General features: G+C 39.2%; 1 protein-coding gene across 3 annotated transcripts in view; it reads left to right on the top strand.

Annotated features, from left to right (window-relative positions):
• The window catches only part of celsr3 (cadherin, EGF LAG seven-pass G-type receptor 3), a 101,629-nt gene that overhangs the window by 69,723 nt on the left and 18,759 nt on the right, over nt 1-13,147 (top strand). For all 3 annotated transcript variants that reach the window (XM_016663734.1, XM_007577420.2, XM_016663733.1), the window contains 7 exons: nt 743-884; nt 1,745-1,865; nt 3,126-3,309; nt 3,536-3,637; nt 3,726-3,820; nt 4,230-4,439; nt 9,487-9,685. In XM_016663734.1, the coding sequence (XP_016519220.1) occupies nt 743-884; nt 1,745-1,865; nt 3,126-3,309; nt 3,536-3,637; nt 3,726-3,820; nt 4,230-4,439; nt 9,487-9,685 (1,053 nt within the window). The remainder of the gene's footprint in view (nt 1-742; nt 885-1,744; nt 1,866-3,125; nt 3,310-3,535; nt 3,638-3,725; nt 3,821-4,229; nt 4,440-9,486; nt 9,686-13,147) is intronic.

Genomic DNA, 13,147 nt, shown 5'->3' with positions numbered 1-13,147 from the left:
GCTTTTGATCACAAACGATCAGACTAATGAATAAATATCAAAGGATATCTTTCATATCTGCATTGCAACTTATATGTCTTTTAAGAATTGCTTTCATGCTTATGCTTTGTTATTTTTATTTCCCTTTCCTTTCATCTCCTGCAAAGCCCTCTGGATTGCCTTGTGTCTGAACGGTGTTATTTAGAACTGTCTAATGTTGTGTGAGTGAAAATAAGCGAGTAAAACCACTTTTTGTTTAGGAATTGTTTTTAATCAAATCTAAGCTGATCATAAAGACACCATAAAAACGAAAAAATGTGTATTTATGACAAAAACAATCTGCAAACTAATGATCTGAGTTTGCTTCGTGCAAACTCAGATCATTAGCAGTCTGGGAGTGGAGAGAGCGACTCCGACTGGACCGACGTTTTAAAAGAGACATCTTTAGTCTTTAAGTAAAATATGAATGAAAACTTTGCTGAAAGTCTCGTTGTTGCAGCTGTTTGAATACGCCTGTAGACATGCTGTCATGAAACTTTTTTTTTTTTTCTGTACAAACGTCTCACGTCTTCTGACTAATAATTACTAATGTTGTGATTTCTTTGGTCTGTCACATCTTCAACACAAAAAAGTGCTGTCAGGTGTTGAAATTTATTCACTGATCTGTAAAAGACTGAATATTTTGTATTAATTGTAATTGCACCCGTTTACTTTACAAAGTCACATATTCTGCTTAAGAACGGCTTCCCTCTGTTCTTCACAGGGTATTACGGGAAGAGCTGCACGGACGCCTGCCACCTGAACCCGTGTGAAAACGAGGCTCAGTGCCACCGGAAGCCGAGTTCTTCCCATGGATACATTTGTGACTGTGGAGACAATCACTACGGGCAGTACTGCCAGCACAGGTACACACACACACACACACACATACACACACAGACATGCAAACAAGCTTAATTGATTCAGCAAGTGAACCCCAATTTACCTGTGAGATGTCAACAGCGTCTGAAGTACTTTGAAGTCTAAAACCATTTAAGCTCGGTGAGCGTCGGTGTGTCTTGTTAGCTCCCTCTCTGACTTGTTGCCCCACATCTCCGGTGCTGCTTGTAATTCACTGTGGGACAGGTTCAGGCAGGAGTTAGAAGATACTCTCGCGCGTTAAGGCTTCACGCGTGTGCTCAATTTTTTTCACAGCGAGAGTGACTCTGACCTGACACCGAGCTCTCTGCCTCTCAGAGAAATCCACTCCGCTTCGGCTTTTCCACATCATCTGCTCTTTGTTTGAGTTCAGGCGATTCGCAGTTCAACTAATGTGTGTGTTTTCCTTTAAGATGCTCCTTGACAGACACTAATAAAATAAACACTTCTTCTAATATCTCCCAATACATCTGTTACGATTAAATTTAGAAGTTTGATTCATTGATCTTTTCAGATGTCTCTTATACAATCAGTGTTCATACATATATGCATATACTACTACAAAGCCCCTTTAATCACATAAACTATAAAGTGGAGAGAAGAAGAAGAGAATGCAGACAACCAATGAAAATCTGTTTTTCAATGACTTCTCAAACTTCATACTTGATGGTAAAGCTATTATATTAAAGATATTTATTTGTAAGGAGCAGAGACTCAGCTGCGACTTTAAAGTCTCCTCTTTTCGAGTCATTTCAGAATAAACAAATTGCCAGACTGACACTACTACTGATACATATTGTTGATCTGCTTCACTCAGTCTGCTGTTGTCTGTGTTTTCAACACGCAGGATCGACCACCAGTGCCCCAGGGGCTGGTGGGGATCTCCCACCTGTGGACCTTGTCACTGTGACACGAACAAAGGTTTTGACCCCGACTGTAACAAGACGAGTGGACACTGTCACTGCAAGGTAATCAACGCAAACGCAACAGCTTGGTTTTGTGGGCAACCCGTGCATCTACAGTATTTCCAAAAAAAAAAAAAAAAAAAAAAAAAAAAAAAAAAAAAAAAGAAGAAAAGAAAAAGTATCAAAAATTGAGTGGAAAAGTGTGTGTATTGATTACAGAAACACGAAAGGACGGTTGAAGGAAACAAAAGTAGTTTATTATTTACACGGCAGCTGAGGCAACATCAGTCTCAGATCGTTGAACAGTTTTGAATTAGAAATGGACTGGAGCTTTTACCCCCAAAAAACAAAATAAAACGTATTAAATAATTGCTAGCTCTTCGGTTCAAAGTTCACCTAAAAACAGAGGAAAACATTCGGTGGATGAGGCCAGACATCACCGAGTATTATTACACACCAATCAAGTCCTTCGTTTCAATACATCTACCTTCTGTTCATTTATTCTTGCTGTAAAATGTTTGTGTGCTTAACCCAGATATTCCCAGCACTTAATCTGATGTTTTGACCACAATCTCTAATCTCTGATATTGACCTCAGCTCTGACTCTGACACACACGTTACACACTCACACACAAAGACACAGACAGATCCATACCCATCCCAGAGGAAGACATTTGATGGTTTCTGGAGTCTTGGAGAATCTCCAGATTTTTGTACGATGATCCAGATCAATGTCTAAGCATTGCTTTGCTTCTCCTCTGTGTTTCTCCATTGGACAGTGTTTCCGTAATAATTACACCTCCCACCCCCCCTTTCTGCCGCAAAGTGGCACTTGTATGTCCAGTAAATCCAGCTCATACAGCCCTTACAGCCCTTACAGCTAATTTGACATTGGATTGGTAATTCATGTTACTGCTGCTTTTGTTTTTGAGTGCACAGAAAGAAAAAAAAAACAAAAGCAACAGACGATGCACTTCTGGCGATCATTAAGCTTCTGCTGTCAGGGAAAGATCTGAAGGTGCAGATCTGGAGCAGCTGTGAGAAAAAATGGTGGAGAAAAAGATTTTTTTTTTTAACTCTATTGTAATTTCAAATACACTTATTATTTTTCCCAAAGGGGAATTAGATAATTACACCAAAATGTCTCATCATTATCATGTAGCATCACAGTGAATTTGTCCAAATTTCCAGATATTTTTCCCACATCACATACCTGATATGTGTTGATACCATTTCCAAAACTGAACTGCAGAACATTTTTGACAAAAGTCAGGCTGAGTTTGGCGAGTGCGGTCACTGCAGGACCTCGTCTTCTCTGTTCAGGAGTTTCACTATCGACCTCGGGCCTCTGACACCTGCCTCCCGTGCGACTGCTACCCGGTGGGCTCCTTCTCACGGTCGTGTGACCCCGAGACGGGCCAGTGTCAGTGCAGGCCTGGCGTGATTGGCCGCCAGTGCAACATGTGCGACAACCCTTTCGCCGAAGTCACCAATTCAGGATGTGAAGGTGAGAAGGAAGAAACTAATCCTTTCAAATCTTTTTCTCGTAGCGTCTGTTATTTTTGATTCGTTTGCTTGGAAGTCTCTGACTGTGTAAGCGTTTGTTGGTTTATTTTCAAACTTCAAATAGCTCCAGATCTTTTTTTTTTTTTTCAGCATAATAAAGAAAAATCTTATAATTTCAGTGGCTTGGCTTTTTATCCTGATATGTAAAACTTTTTTTCTCCTTGCAGTTATCTATGATGGCTGTCCAAAGACCATCACTCAGGGGATCTGGTGGCCCCGAACCAAGTTTAACCTTCCTGCTGCCGTCCCCTGCCCCAAAGGCTCTGTCGGTCAGCACGTTCATATTAATGCCTCCCCATTATAATCCTTGTCCGTTTCAAACAACGTCTTTAAAGCTTCCCTTTCTGCCTCCGTCAGGCGCAGCAATCAGACACTGTGATGTGGAGAGAGGGTGGCTGGAGCCCGACCTTTACAACTGCACCTCGCCTCCGTTTGTGGAGCTCAACATTGCTGTATGTAGACGACTTTACAGACGTACCCAATGAGATACTTGTGTTTATTGGTTTCATTCGACCGTACAAGATTATTCATTTAAAATCGGGGGGATGTCTGAAAAGATTAATTTGCGTCTGATTCATTCTGCCTCTTTTTAAAGCTCAGAGTTGTTTTGCAAGGTCACCAGCTCATTCAGACATCAACATGCTAATCTGAGAATTTATTACTGTATTGAAAAGTAAGGGAAGGAAATAGAAATATAACTTTTGGTGAACCAAATTAAATTCTCTCTTAGGATCAAGGATAGTGTTTGTAGCTTACACTTTGAGTACCTTGAGATTTCCATGCTAATATCTTGTTTGTGTGTGAAATCATTTCCGAGGATGTAAGTGATGCATTTCTATTTTTTGTTGTTGTTTTGTGCAGCTTGACTCCCTGGAACGTAACGAGACAGAGCTCAACACCATCGTGGAGAAGAAGCTTGCTCACCAACTCAGGGATGTTACCGAGGCTACCGGCCGGCTCTACGGCAATGACCTGCAGATTGCCGAACGTCTCCTCTCCCGCCTCTTGACATTTGAGACCCAGCAGAGCGGCTTCGGCCTCACCGCCACTCAGGACGCTCACTTCAATGAGGTAACGGACTGTCACGTTGTCGTCTACGTGGTTCCAGCATTTCCCGTGCGTGTGATGTGCATACGTCGAACGCAGATTGCTGTTACCTTTATTAGTTCTAGTTTTAAACTGATACAATAACCTGCTTTACTGAGGTGCTAATGCTAGTTTGAGTGTTCACAGAAATGGCAAGACGAGGTTCTTCTGTCATTCTCTATATAACAGTTTTATCAGCGTCTGTTCATATAAAATTGACAGTATCCCTGTTTAACTCTGGATGTGTAAAGTTAGGTTGCTACGTTGAGTTAAGTTGCTGATAGTTACGTACAGAGGAAATGCAGGTTGGAGTTGGTGCGCCATCAATTATTTTCCTGTGTAAAACATACTGAAAAGATGACACGCAGTGCTTTAATCTTCAGACTAATAAATTATTAAATGATAAAAAGGAAGTTGCACAGATTTTCAAGCAGTGTGAAAACTAATCATCAGTACGCACAGGTAATTTCTGTTATTTGCTCAGTGTTGCAATTTTGCAACCAAATTTCTTGACTTGAAATTTGGCATAACTGGTATTTTGAAATACCAGTTAAGCACAGCTTAAAACAATAGTTAATACTTTTTTCGAACAAGTAGGCTAAAGAGACCTTTCAGTCACAATGTGCTAGTTTTTGATGTTAGCTAGCTTTAAGATTTCTCACTTTGAAACCTCGTCTCCATCTCACTCCTTTATATTTTACCTTGAGTTTGAAAAAGCTGCTTTTTTTTTAGCACTGCCTGCACATGATTGATAGACTGCACCATTGTAGGGGACAGAGTAGGTGACTCAATGTTAAAATAAGATGTCTACCTCTGAAATGGGAAGTGCTGCTGCTTTGACATACCCCAGGAGAGATTGCAACATGTCAACTAAACGCATCAGAATCTCGTTTCTCCTGCTGCAACCCTGACAGCTGAGGATGAGTCAGCTGAGGCGATCACAGCCGACTGACAGACATTTCATTTGGGTTCTTTAAATATTTAATGTGCTTCTCAAATTTAGCAGAAAAAGACAATTAAACTGAATTTTAAAAAAAGTCACCTTTTCCATTTGCGAGGTCTCAGTTGATGCTTCAGGTATTTCTAAATTGTTTCCTGTAGCAAAGACATGAGCTTAGAGCCTTCTTTCATGAAAAATATTTTCATTTTCTGCTTTATCGCTGTCACTCAAAAACATTCTTACACACCACAGCAGTTCACAGCATCTCTTTCTAGCAATGTCAGTGGTGACGAAGCTGATGACAGCATTATCCAGCTTTCCTTAACACATTTAAGATTTTATGGACATTAGTGGTGATCCAACACTACCTCATATTTTGCGCTCTGTAATCTTTAGCTGTTCAGTTTCCAGGGAGTCGTTTATTCATTTTAATAAGGCCCATGGCGCATGAAAAAGAAAAAAAAAAGGAATGGTTTTCTCTGATTTAAAAATCTGGTAAAAATAATTAGTCTTTGCTAAAACTCAGGATTTCATCCGTCTCCTGACAGACGTAGCCACACCCTGTGGAGGTAAACAAAGGCTGAAAAACCGAAGAGATTCTAATCAAATAAAGCAAAAGAATCCATCCTGTATTTTCAAGTTTGTGTTCCTAATTTCAAACCTAATCCACGTTTAAATCTGGCAAAATGTTCAATTATTTGTGTGCTGTATATCTTTTGTCGAAGAGATTTATCCTATTAAAAACTGAGAGGGGTCGATAAACTTAATTTTGTTTCATTTTAAAGAGTAAATGTGCAGCTAATTACAGTGTGGTGCCCAGGCTAATGCCAAATGTAGCTCAAATTCTCCCTGTTGCCAAATATGTGATTGTCTGACAAAGGCAGTTTCTATGCCAACCCAGCAGCATAAATTATATCCTATACAGAGGAAAATCAAAAGGAACCAAAAAAGAACCTCCTATCTGACATTTAATCTGCCAATAAATCACCATTACACCTTCAGCTGTTTTATAGTGCAATAAACCCATTGTGCATTGCCACAGTAGTGCAATAGTAGTTTTTATATATAGTTTTTGCTCATTCTTGAACAAAAACCTGAAATCGCTGGCTCTGTAATCTGAAGCCCTACCTGTGTGAAGCATTCCTGTTGTCTTTATGTTGTCTCTTTAAAGTTAATAAGCGTTTATCTCTGAAGCATAATCACAGGCAGCCAAGTGTTTTTTTTGTTGTTTTTTTTTTTACCCAATAAAGGCCAAGAATATACATCTGATAACAGGTGACACCCCACTTTAGATAGCAGCTATTAGGCCACATGAGCAGGTGATGCAGAGGACAGTTTCTATAGTAACACAGGGGATGCAGCAGAGATTTGTAGCTGCAGGAAGAATGAATAAAGGCACGATTGACAGTAGAGTTTTCAATCAGGAATAAAGAAGATGTAAAACATTCCATGATCAAGCTGTGCTAAAAAATGGACCTGTGAATGATGGCACTGTTTGGAGTCCTTACTGTAAGTTTGCTGGAAAAATTTTAATGTTATGCATTTGAAACTGTGTAATTATTACAATACACATTATTCAAAAAGAACCCTCATGTCAGTTTATAGAGCTGCGTGTTTATGGCGTAATTATGGCTACTCTATGATAACGTTGTATTTGGGGTATTAATTGTCGTTTTAGTATAAATTGTGTAGAACCAGAAATCGTGATTAAAACGGTTTTGCTCAAAACAGCGTGAATATTAAAGCCTGTTGTTTGACTGGCACATGCAATTTGTCAATTACGTTCACGTCGCCTCATTTTCAGTCTGTCATTTATTTTCTCTGCAAAATGATTTACCTTTTACCTCGTCTCCCAGCCTCTTCCTCCTGTTAGACTTGATGTAACTAAAGAAGCAGGATGGGAAACAACACCCTATTAGTGTCAATCTGTTTGGGTGTACATCTTCAGTCCCTCCACACTTTTTGAGTGGGTTACTGGCTTCACTTAATGCTGTTGTAATGCTTGTTGTCTAATTCTAAGGTTGGCCAAATGCCAAAATAACCATGGAAATTATTTTTTATTTTATTTTGTTTTGTAGACAGAAACATGTTTCAGTGTTTTTAGACATTTCATCAGTCTAAGTATTTTATTATGAGCTAAATAAAATCTAAGGTGGCAGAGCTAATTATCCAGACACTTCCTGCTTGTCAAAATAGAAGCACTTCCTGTTATATTCAGTCAGACACTTAACATCCTCTCTCCTTTATTCACTACAGAGTAATTAATTCATTGTGTTGTTCTTTATTCATTATGCATATTTTAACATTTGCTGCCAAAACAGCATCCAAAACTAAGAAAAACATATCAGATTGTGTTCACTTGCATTTCCTTTGGCTACAAACTCAAGCAAGTCTGACCTGACATATCAAGATTGTGATTTGGATTTATGTTATTTTTATCATTTATTTACATATTTGCTTTTAGTGCTAAATATATCATAAACAGCAGACTATGTAATGATGATGGCTGATGTAGGGATATAAATAAACAAGTGCATCATGTTCTGAAAACCATATTTCAAAACATGAGCAGAACCCTGGGAGCTAGAACAATAAAGACAATGAAAGACTCATGGCTTGCCTACAAAACTGCATTTCAGCAACATCAAATATACCAAAAAGTATGAAACCTTCAGTAGTCGCGTATTTGATCTCTGCCCCAAAAGATTTCCTTTGCTGGTTTGAATTTTTCCATTTCATCCCAACTGTCTGCCTTCCATCCTCCTATTCCTCCTCCATCTCTTTCATTTTTTTCATTCTTCTACACCCTTCCTAATTCCCTGAGCATTTCACCACCTTCTTCTAATACTGCACTGTCTGTAATTTCCCTTGTTTGTCTGGAGGTTGCCGTATGTATTTTTTTTTTCTCCTCCCTTGAGCCTTGCATGACACTGCAGTAGTTTATTAGCTTCAGTGCAGCCTGACTGCAAAGATTCACCGCCTCAAATATTACTCTTTGTTCAGAGGAGTGTGCAAGGCTGTGGCCTTTGTCTGCGATGCCTCTAACTGGCTTCCTTCCAGGGTCGCCACGAAAGGAAATGACAGGCGTCACGGACGCTGGTGAAACCGGCTCTAATTGCAATGAAGATTTTGTCTGGTTTGACGTTAAGCTTAGATTTTTGTCATTCATGGCGAAACACAGCTGAAAGGGTTTACATTGCTGCTTAAGAACAGAAACGGTTCCTTTTCATTTCTCTGCTCATACATCCAACATTTACATTTGAAGTGAAAGAGTTTGACACTTTAAAGTGTTTATTAAGGGCGTGTTACGCTTCGACTCATGAAGCCACGGGTAATAAAGAGAGACCATTAATTTGGTCTTAATGTGAATCCAGCTGTTCTGTGAAGGACTCAGAGGGTTTTAGTGAACAAACGGCACCATAAAGACCAAGGAACTCAGAGAGAACGTTGTGAATATTTATTTAATACGAGATCAGAAAATGTAAAGCGACTGACACAAGTAAGCTCCACCCGAGAGATGGCCGTCCACATAAACCAACAGGCTGGATAAGGTGACAGTCAGTCGGGGAATCAGCCAATAGGCCCACTGTAACTTTGGAAGAGCTGTGGAGGTTCACAGCTCAGGTGCAAGAGACTGTTGGTTGTTCATCCCTTCCACTAATGGGGTCAATGTACATTAGTGGAAGAGTTGCTGTGGTGAGAGGAAACCAAAATCAAACTTTTTGGCCAGCATGCAAATCATAATAACACCAAGAAGGCATACCACAGCTCCCACAGTGAAGCGTAATGGTGGCTGTATCAGGCTGTGGGGGTTGGGGGGTGTTTTCCGTCGTCGTGGCCAGGGAAGCGTCTCACAGTTCATTAAAATGTTGGACATTATAAAACAAAGGACAAAGCCACTCGACACTTTCCAAATTTTGATTTGCAAAAAACCTGTGACTGTTTCATTTTTCCTTCCGCTAAACAATTTTGCTGTGTTGTGTTGGTCTGTAGCATAAAGTTCCAGTTGAGACCATGTGCCAGCGGTCCCAATTTTCTTGCACCATGTTCCTATCTGCATTTTCTGACTGTTCATGTTCCTGCTGCTTTCAGAACGTCCTGCGAGGCTGCAGCGTGCTGTTGGGTCCCGCTACCTCCGGGCTTTGGCGGGCTCTCGCTCAAAATCAGAATCACCTTCTCGGCGGTGGTCCGGCTGAGCTGACGGAGCTGCTGGAGCAGTACTCCAAGAACCTCGCCCAGAACATGAAGCTTACCTACCTCAACCCTGTGGCCTTGGTCTCCCCCAACATAGGTGAGAAGAGGATGATCACACTCGCAGGCGGACGCACGGCATCGTCAAAACCAATAAAAACGAACGAGTCGCTTGTAAAGTGCTAATCTTTGCAGAAAATTCGATTTGGTTTTCTTATAATTCTCAACATCTCTGCTGTGAAATCAACCAGAATGACTCATTGTGAAGCGGGAGATGAAGAGCGCTAATGCAAATGATGATGGCACAGCCGGAGCGCTTGGCAGGAGCACAAAACGACTGAATTTCACACTCCCACTCATACATAGCAGCTAATTCTATGAGCACATGCACAAAAACCCTGAGGCGCGAACGCTCTGGCCAACGCACCATTCAGAATAACAGATGCCAGACGTACACACTCACACACGCTGAGGAGCACAAGACAGGAATGCAAACATGCTGCAGACACACACTAATAGGAGCTAATATTAGTTTTAACATTAGTCAGATTAAACTGACTGAAGACGAATACAACAGAAAGCTGGAGTGTAGACATTTTTTATAATGGCCTACTCACAAATAGGTTATTTGTGAGTAGGCCACAAATAGTGAGTAGACTCACAAATAGGTTATTTGTGAGTCTGCCTCTTTATTATTACATTTAATATAATTCCAGATTTTTGTATAACTTTTCTGCAGGTTAATTTAGAAAGTGAGCTGTGGTTGTTACAGGTTAATTTTCTAAACTACAGAAAAGTAATTGTTAGGGAAGCTCAAATGTGAAAAATTGGACTGATATTGATATGTAATAGTAATACTGCTGTTAGATTTACCAATATTTTTTTTTGTTTATCCTATTACCCGATTAATCATAAGAATAATCGATAGATTACTTGATTACTAAAATATTAGTTTACAACGGCCCTAATAGTTTTACACGTTAGCATAAAAATAGAATAAAGAATGATGATATTTGATGGGTTGTAAACGACACACTCGAACACATTTGTTCTGTACGGTGCGAAAACGTAAACGATAGACAGAACGTAATGTCTTCCAGCTTTTTCTGTGTCTGTTTTTAAAATGATAGTAGCTTCTCTTTTATGTCTCCATCTGATGAGCAGCATTAGCAGCTTTTGGTGACATTATTATTAATAATAATTAGATTGTTTTTGAATACGATGCAGAATTTAAAATGGACTGATGTGTCTAGTCTGGCCTGGGAGAGATGTCTGTGGTTCCTTTCTGGACCTGTTACCCCATCAACCCGATGTGGAAGACTAGCTGGGAAAATGCCTTTCCATGCAATTCAGCTTGATTCTCATCTCCCTTCAGTACTCTGTCTGAGATTTCTCCCATTGACCTCGGTTTCTCCGGGCCAATCGGCGAACAGAAGGAGAAGTTATGAACGATGATATCGATTTTCTGGGCTCCTTTAGGGTTATAACCTGCTTGTAGCTTCGTTCACTGACTCCGCAGTGAACAAAGTCTTTCAGTCTGTGTTGGCCACTTCTCCAAGCATTGAGAAATTAAAGTCAGACCAAGAAGAATGTTTAAGACATTTTATTGCTGGTAAAGATGCCATTTGGCTTGACATTTCTATTTTGGGATGGTTTGCATTTTCCAGTAAGCTTCATTGCATAGTTTCCTTCATGATCAAGCTGGTACATTTTATATGTCACGGCCAAACGCCAGCAACTGGGTATCATAATCTAATTCTTTGGAGCTTGAAGTTCACACCTCAATTAGACAATCATTTTCTCAATAGCCGATCGGGTCTAGACCCCATGTATGAAGCAAAGCATAAATGAAGGAGCTGGTTTTTTCCAGGCTAGTGGGACACAAAAGTTAGAAGTTGATTTTAAGTGTGTATGCATTGATGCATGTCTGATTTAAAAAAAAAAAAATCACATTTCTCCATGTTATTTTTAAAATCAGGCAAAAAAAACAAACAAAAAAAACATTCCTAGCACATCAGCAGCTCCAGACATGTTTTACATATCCTCTACAAAGAATGATTTGGTTAATTTCTAAGGTTGTTCCATTTCTGTTTGCCAGCTGGTGAATGTAGAGGCTTCATAATTTCAATCTGTCCTTGAAATCAAGTTCAATTTTTAGTTAGATTGAAATGCTCCTGTGGTCGGATCCGTTGAGGGCAGCAGGGGCCGTCTTCTTTCTGACAGAGAGTCGATAACAGTATAATTCTGACATCTTATGTGTCCTTGGTAGCATAAGTTGAGTGGGAAAGAAGGACTTAAATGCAGAATGTTGCAGGCGGCCATCGGGGGAACCTGATGGGAAAGAAGAATTTTTGTATAAATTTTAATATAATCAATCTGGAGAATAGGGCTGCTACTATTGATATTTTTTAGTAATTGATTACCCTGACGATTAATTGATTAATTGGATACAAAAATGGCATATTTTGCTGCTTTTTATTTCACCACTTGAGACTTGTTTATGCAAAGTTAGTACATTAACAGATGCAAATAAACAGATAAAAATCATCTTTTAAAATAAGAAAACAAACATTAGAACTAATCTATTTTAACATTGTCAAACAAACGAATATAGAAACAAAAATCTATTTGTGCCGCAGTGGATGTGAAAAGTATTTGAAAGCTGAAAGTGAAAAGGTGTTGAGTGTGGTTACCAATGTGTGGCTGCAGGTGCGACCATCACAACATGTTTTGGACAGTTTTGGCTTAACATGCTCTGACTGTGTCATTAGTCATCAAATGGCCTTTTTTTTATGTCTGTTTACTCCATTTGGGAGTTAATCAATTACTTAATCAGATGGCTAACTAGTTTAATAGTCAATTCATCACAATTAATCCTATTAATTGTTTCAGCCCTCCTGGAGAAAAAACTATCAGAAAAGCATGAAAAAGAATAGACAGCAGTGCAGCAAAAACAAAATGACAAAACGGATAACCAAGGCAAAAATGGCCGGAAAAAAAATAAAATAAAATAAAACAACTTCCCTGCCCAGGAGTTTTAGACAGTGTTGTGAAGAGAGAGTGCTTAGCATTTCAAACAGGTTCTAGTTTTCAACATTAAAATTTTACAATGTCAGTTAAATAATCTCAAGTTCAAACTTTCAGCCAAATTTACCTTTAATAGATTTTGCTGTTGTACGTGTTGTGGTTGTTGTGACTTTTTTACACTTGTATGTTGTTCAGTATATTTGCATGATAAGTGACTGATTTACAATGATATGTTAAGCATAATTTACATGATAATGATTATTAATTGAATTGAACATAATTGTATATAATTACAAGGGTGAAGTGAAATATATTTTAGTGCGAGACATGATTTATTTGATTAGAGGAAGTCTTTTATTTTGAAGATTTCTTAACAGGATCTTGTTCTGTTTTTTTTTTGTTTTTTTGTCACTGTCTTGCTTTTGTTGATTTTTGGTTGCTGGGTTACGAACAGCTGTCGGCGTTTTTCTCCTTAGTAAAAAACTGAACAGAAATGTTCAGGTAAAGACATCCGAGCCTCCGTCCTGAATGAAGA

Source organism: Poecilia formosa, unplaced genomic scaffold (assembly GCF_000485575.1).
Source record: "Poecilia formosa unplaced genomic scaffold, Poecilia_formosa-5.1.2 Scaffold440, whole genome shotgun sequence".
NCBI lineage: Eukaryota > Metazoa > Chordata > Actinopteri > Cyprinodontiformes > Poeciliidae > Poecilia > Poecilia formosa.
The sequence above is the reverse complement of the archived record's forward strand: the minus strand, read 5'-3'. Positions and strand labels throughout refer to the sequence as shown.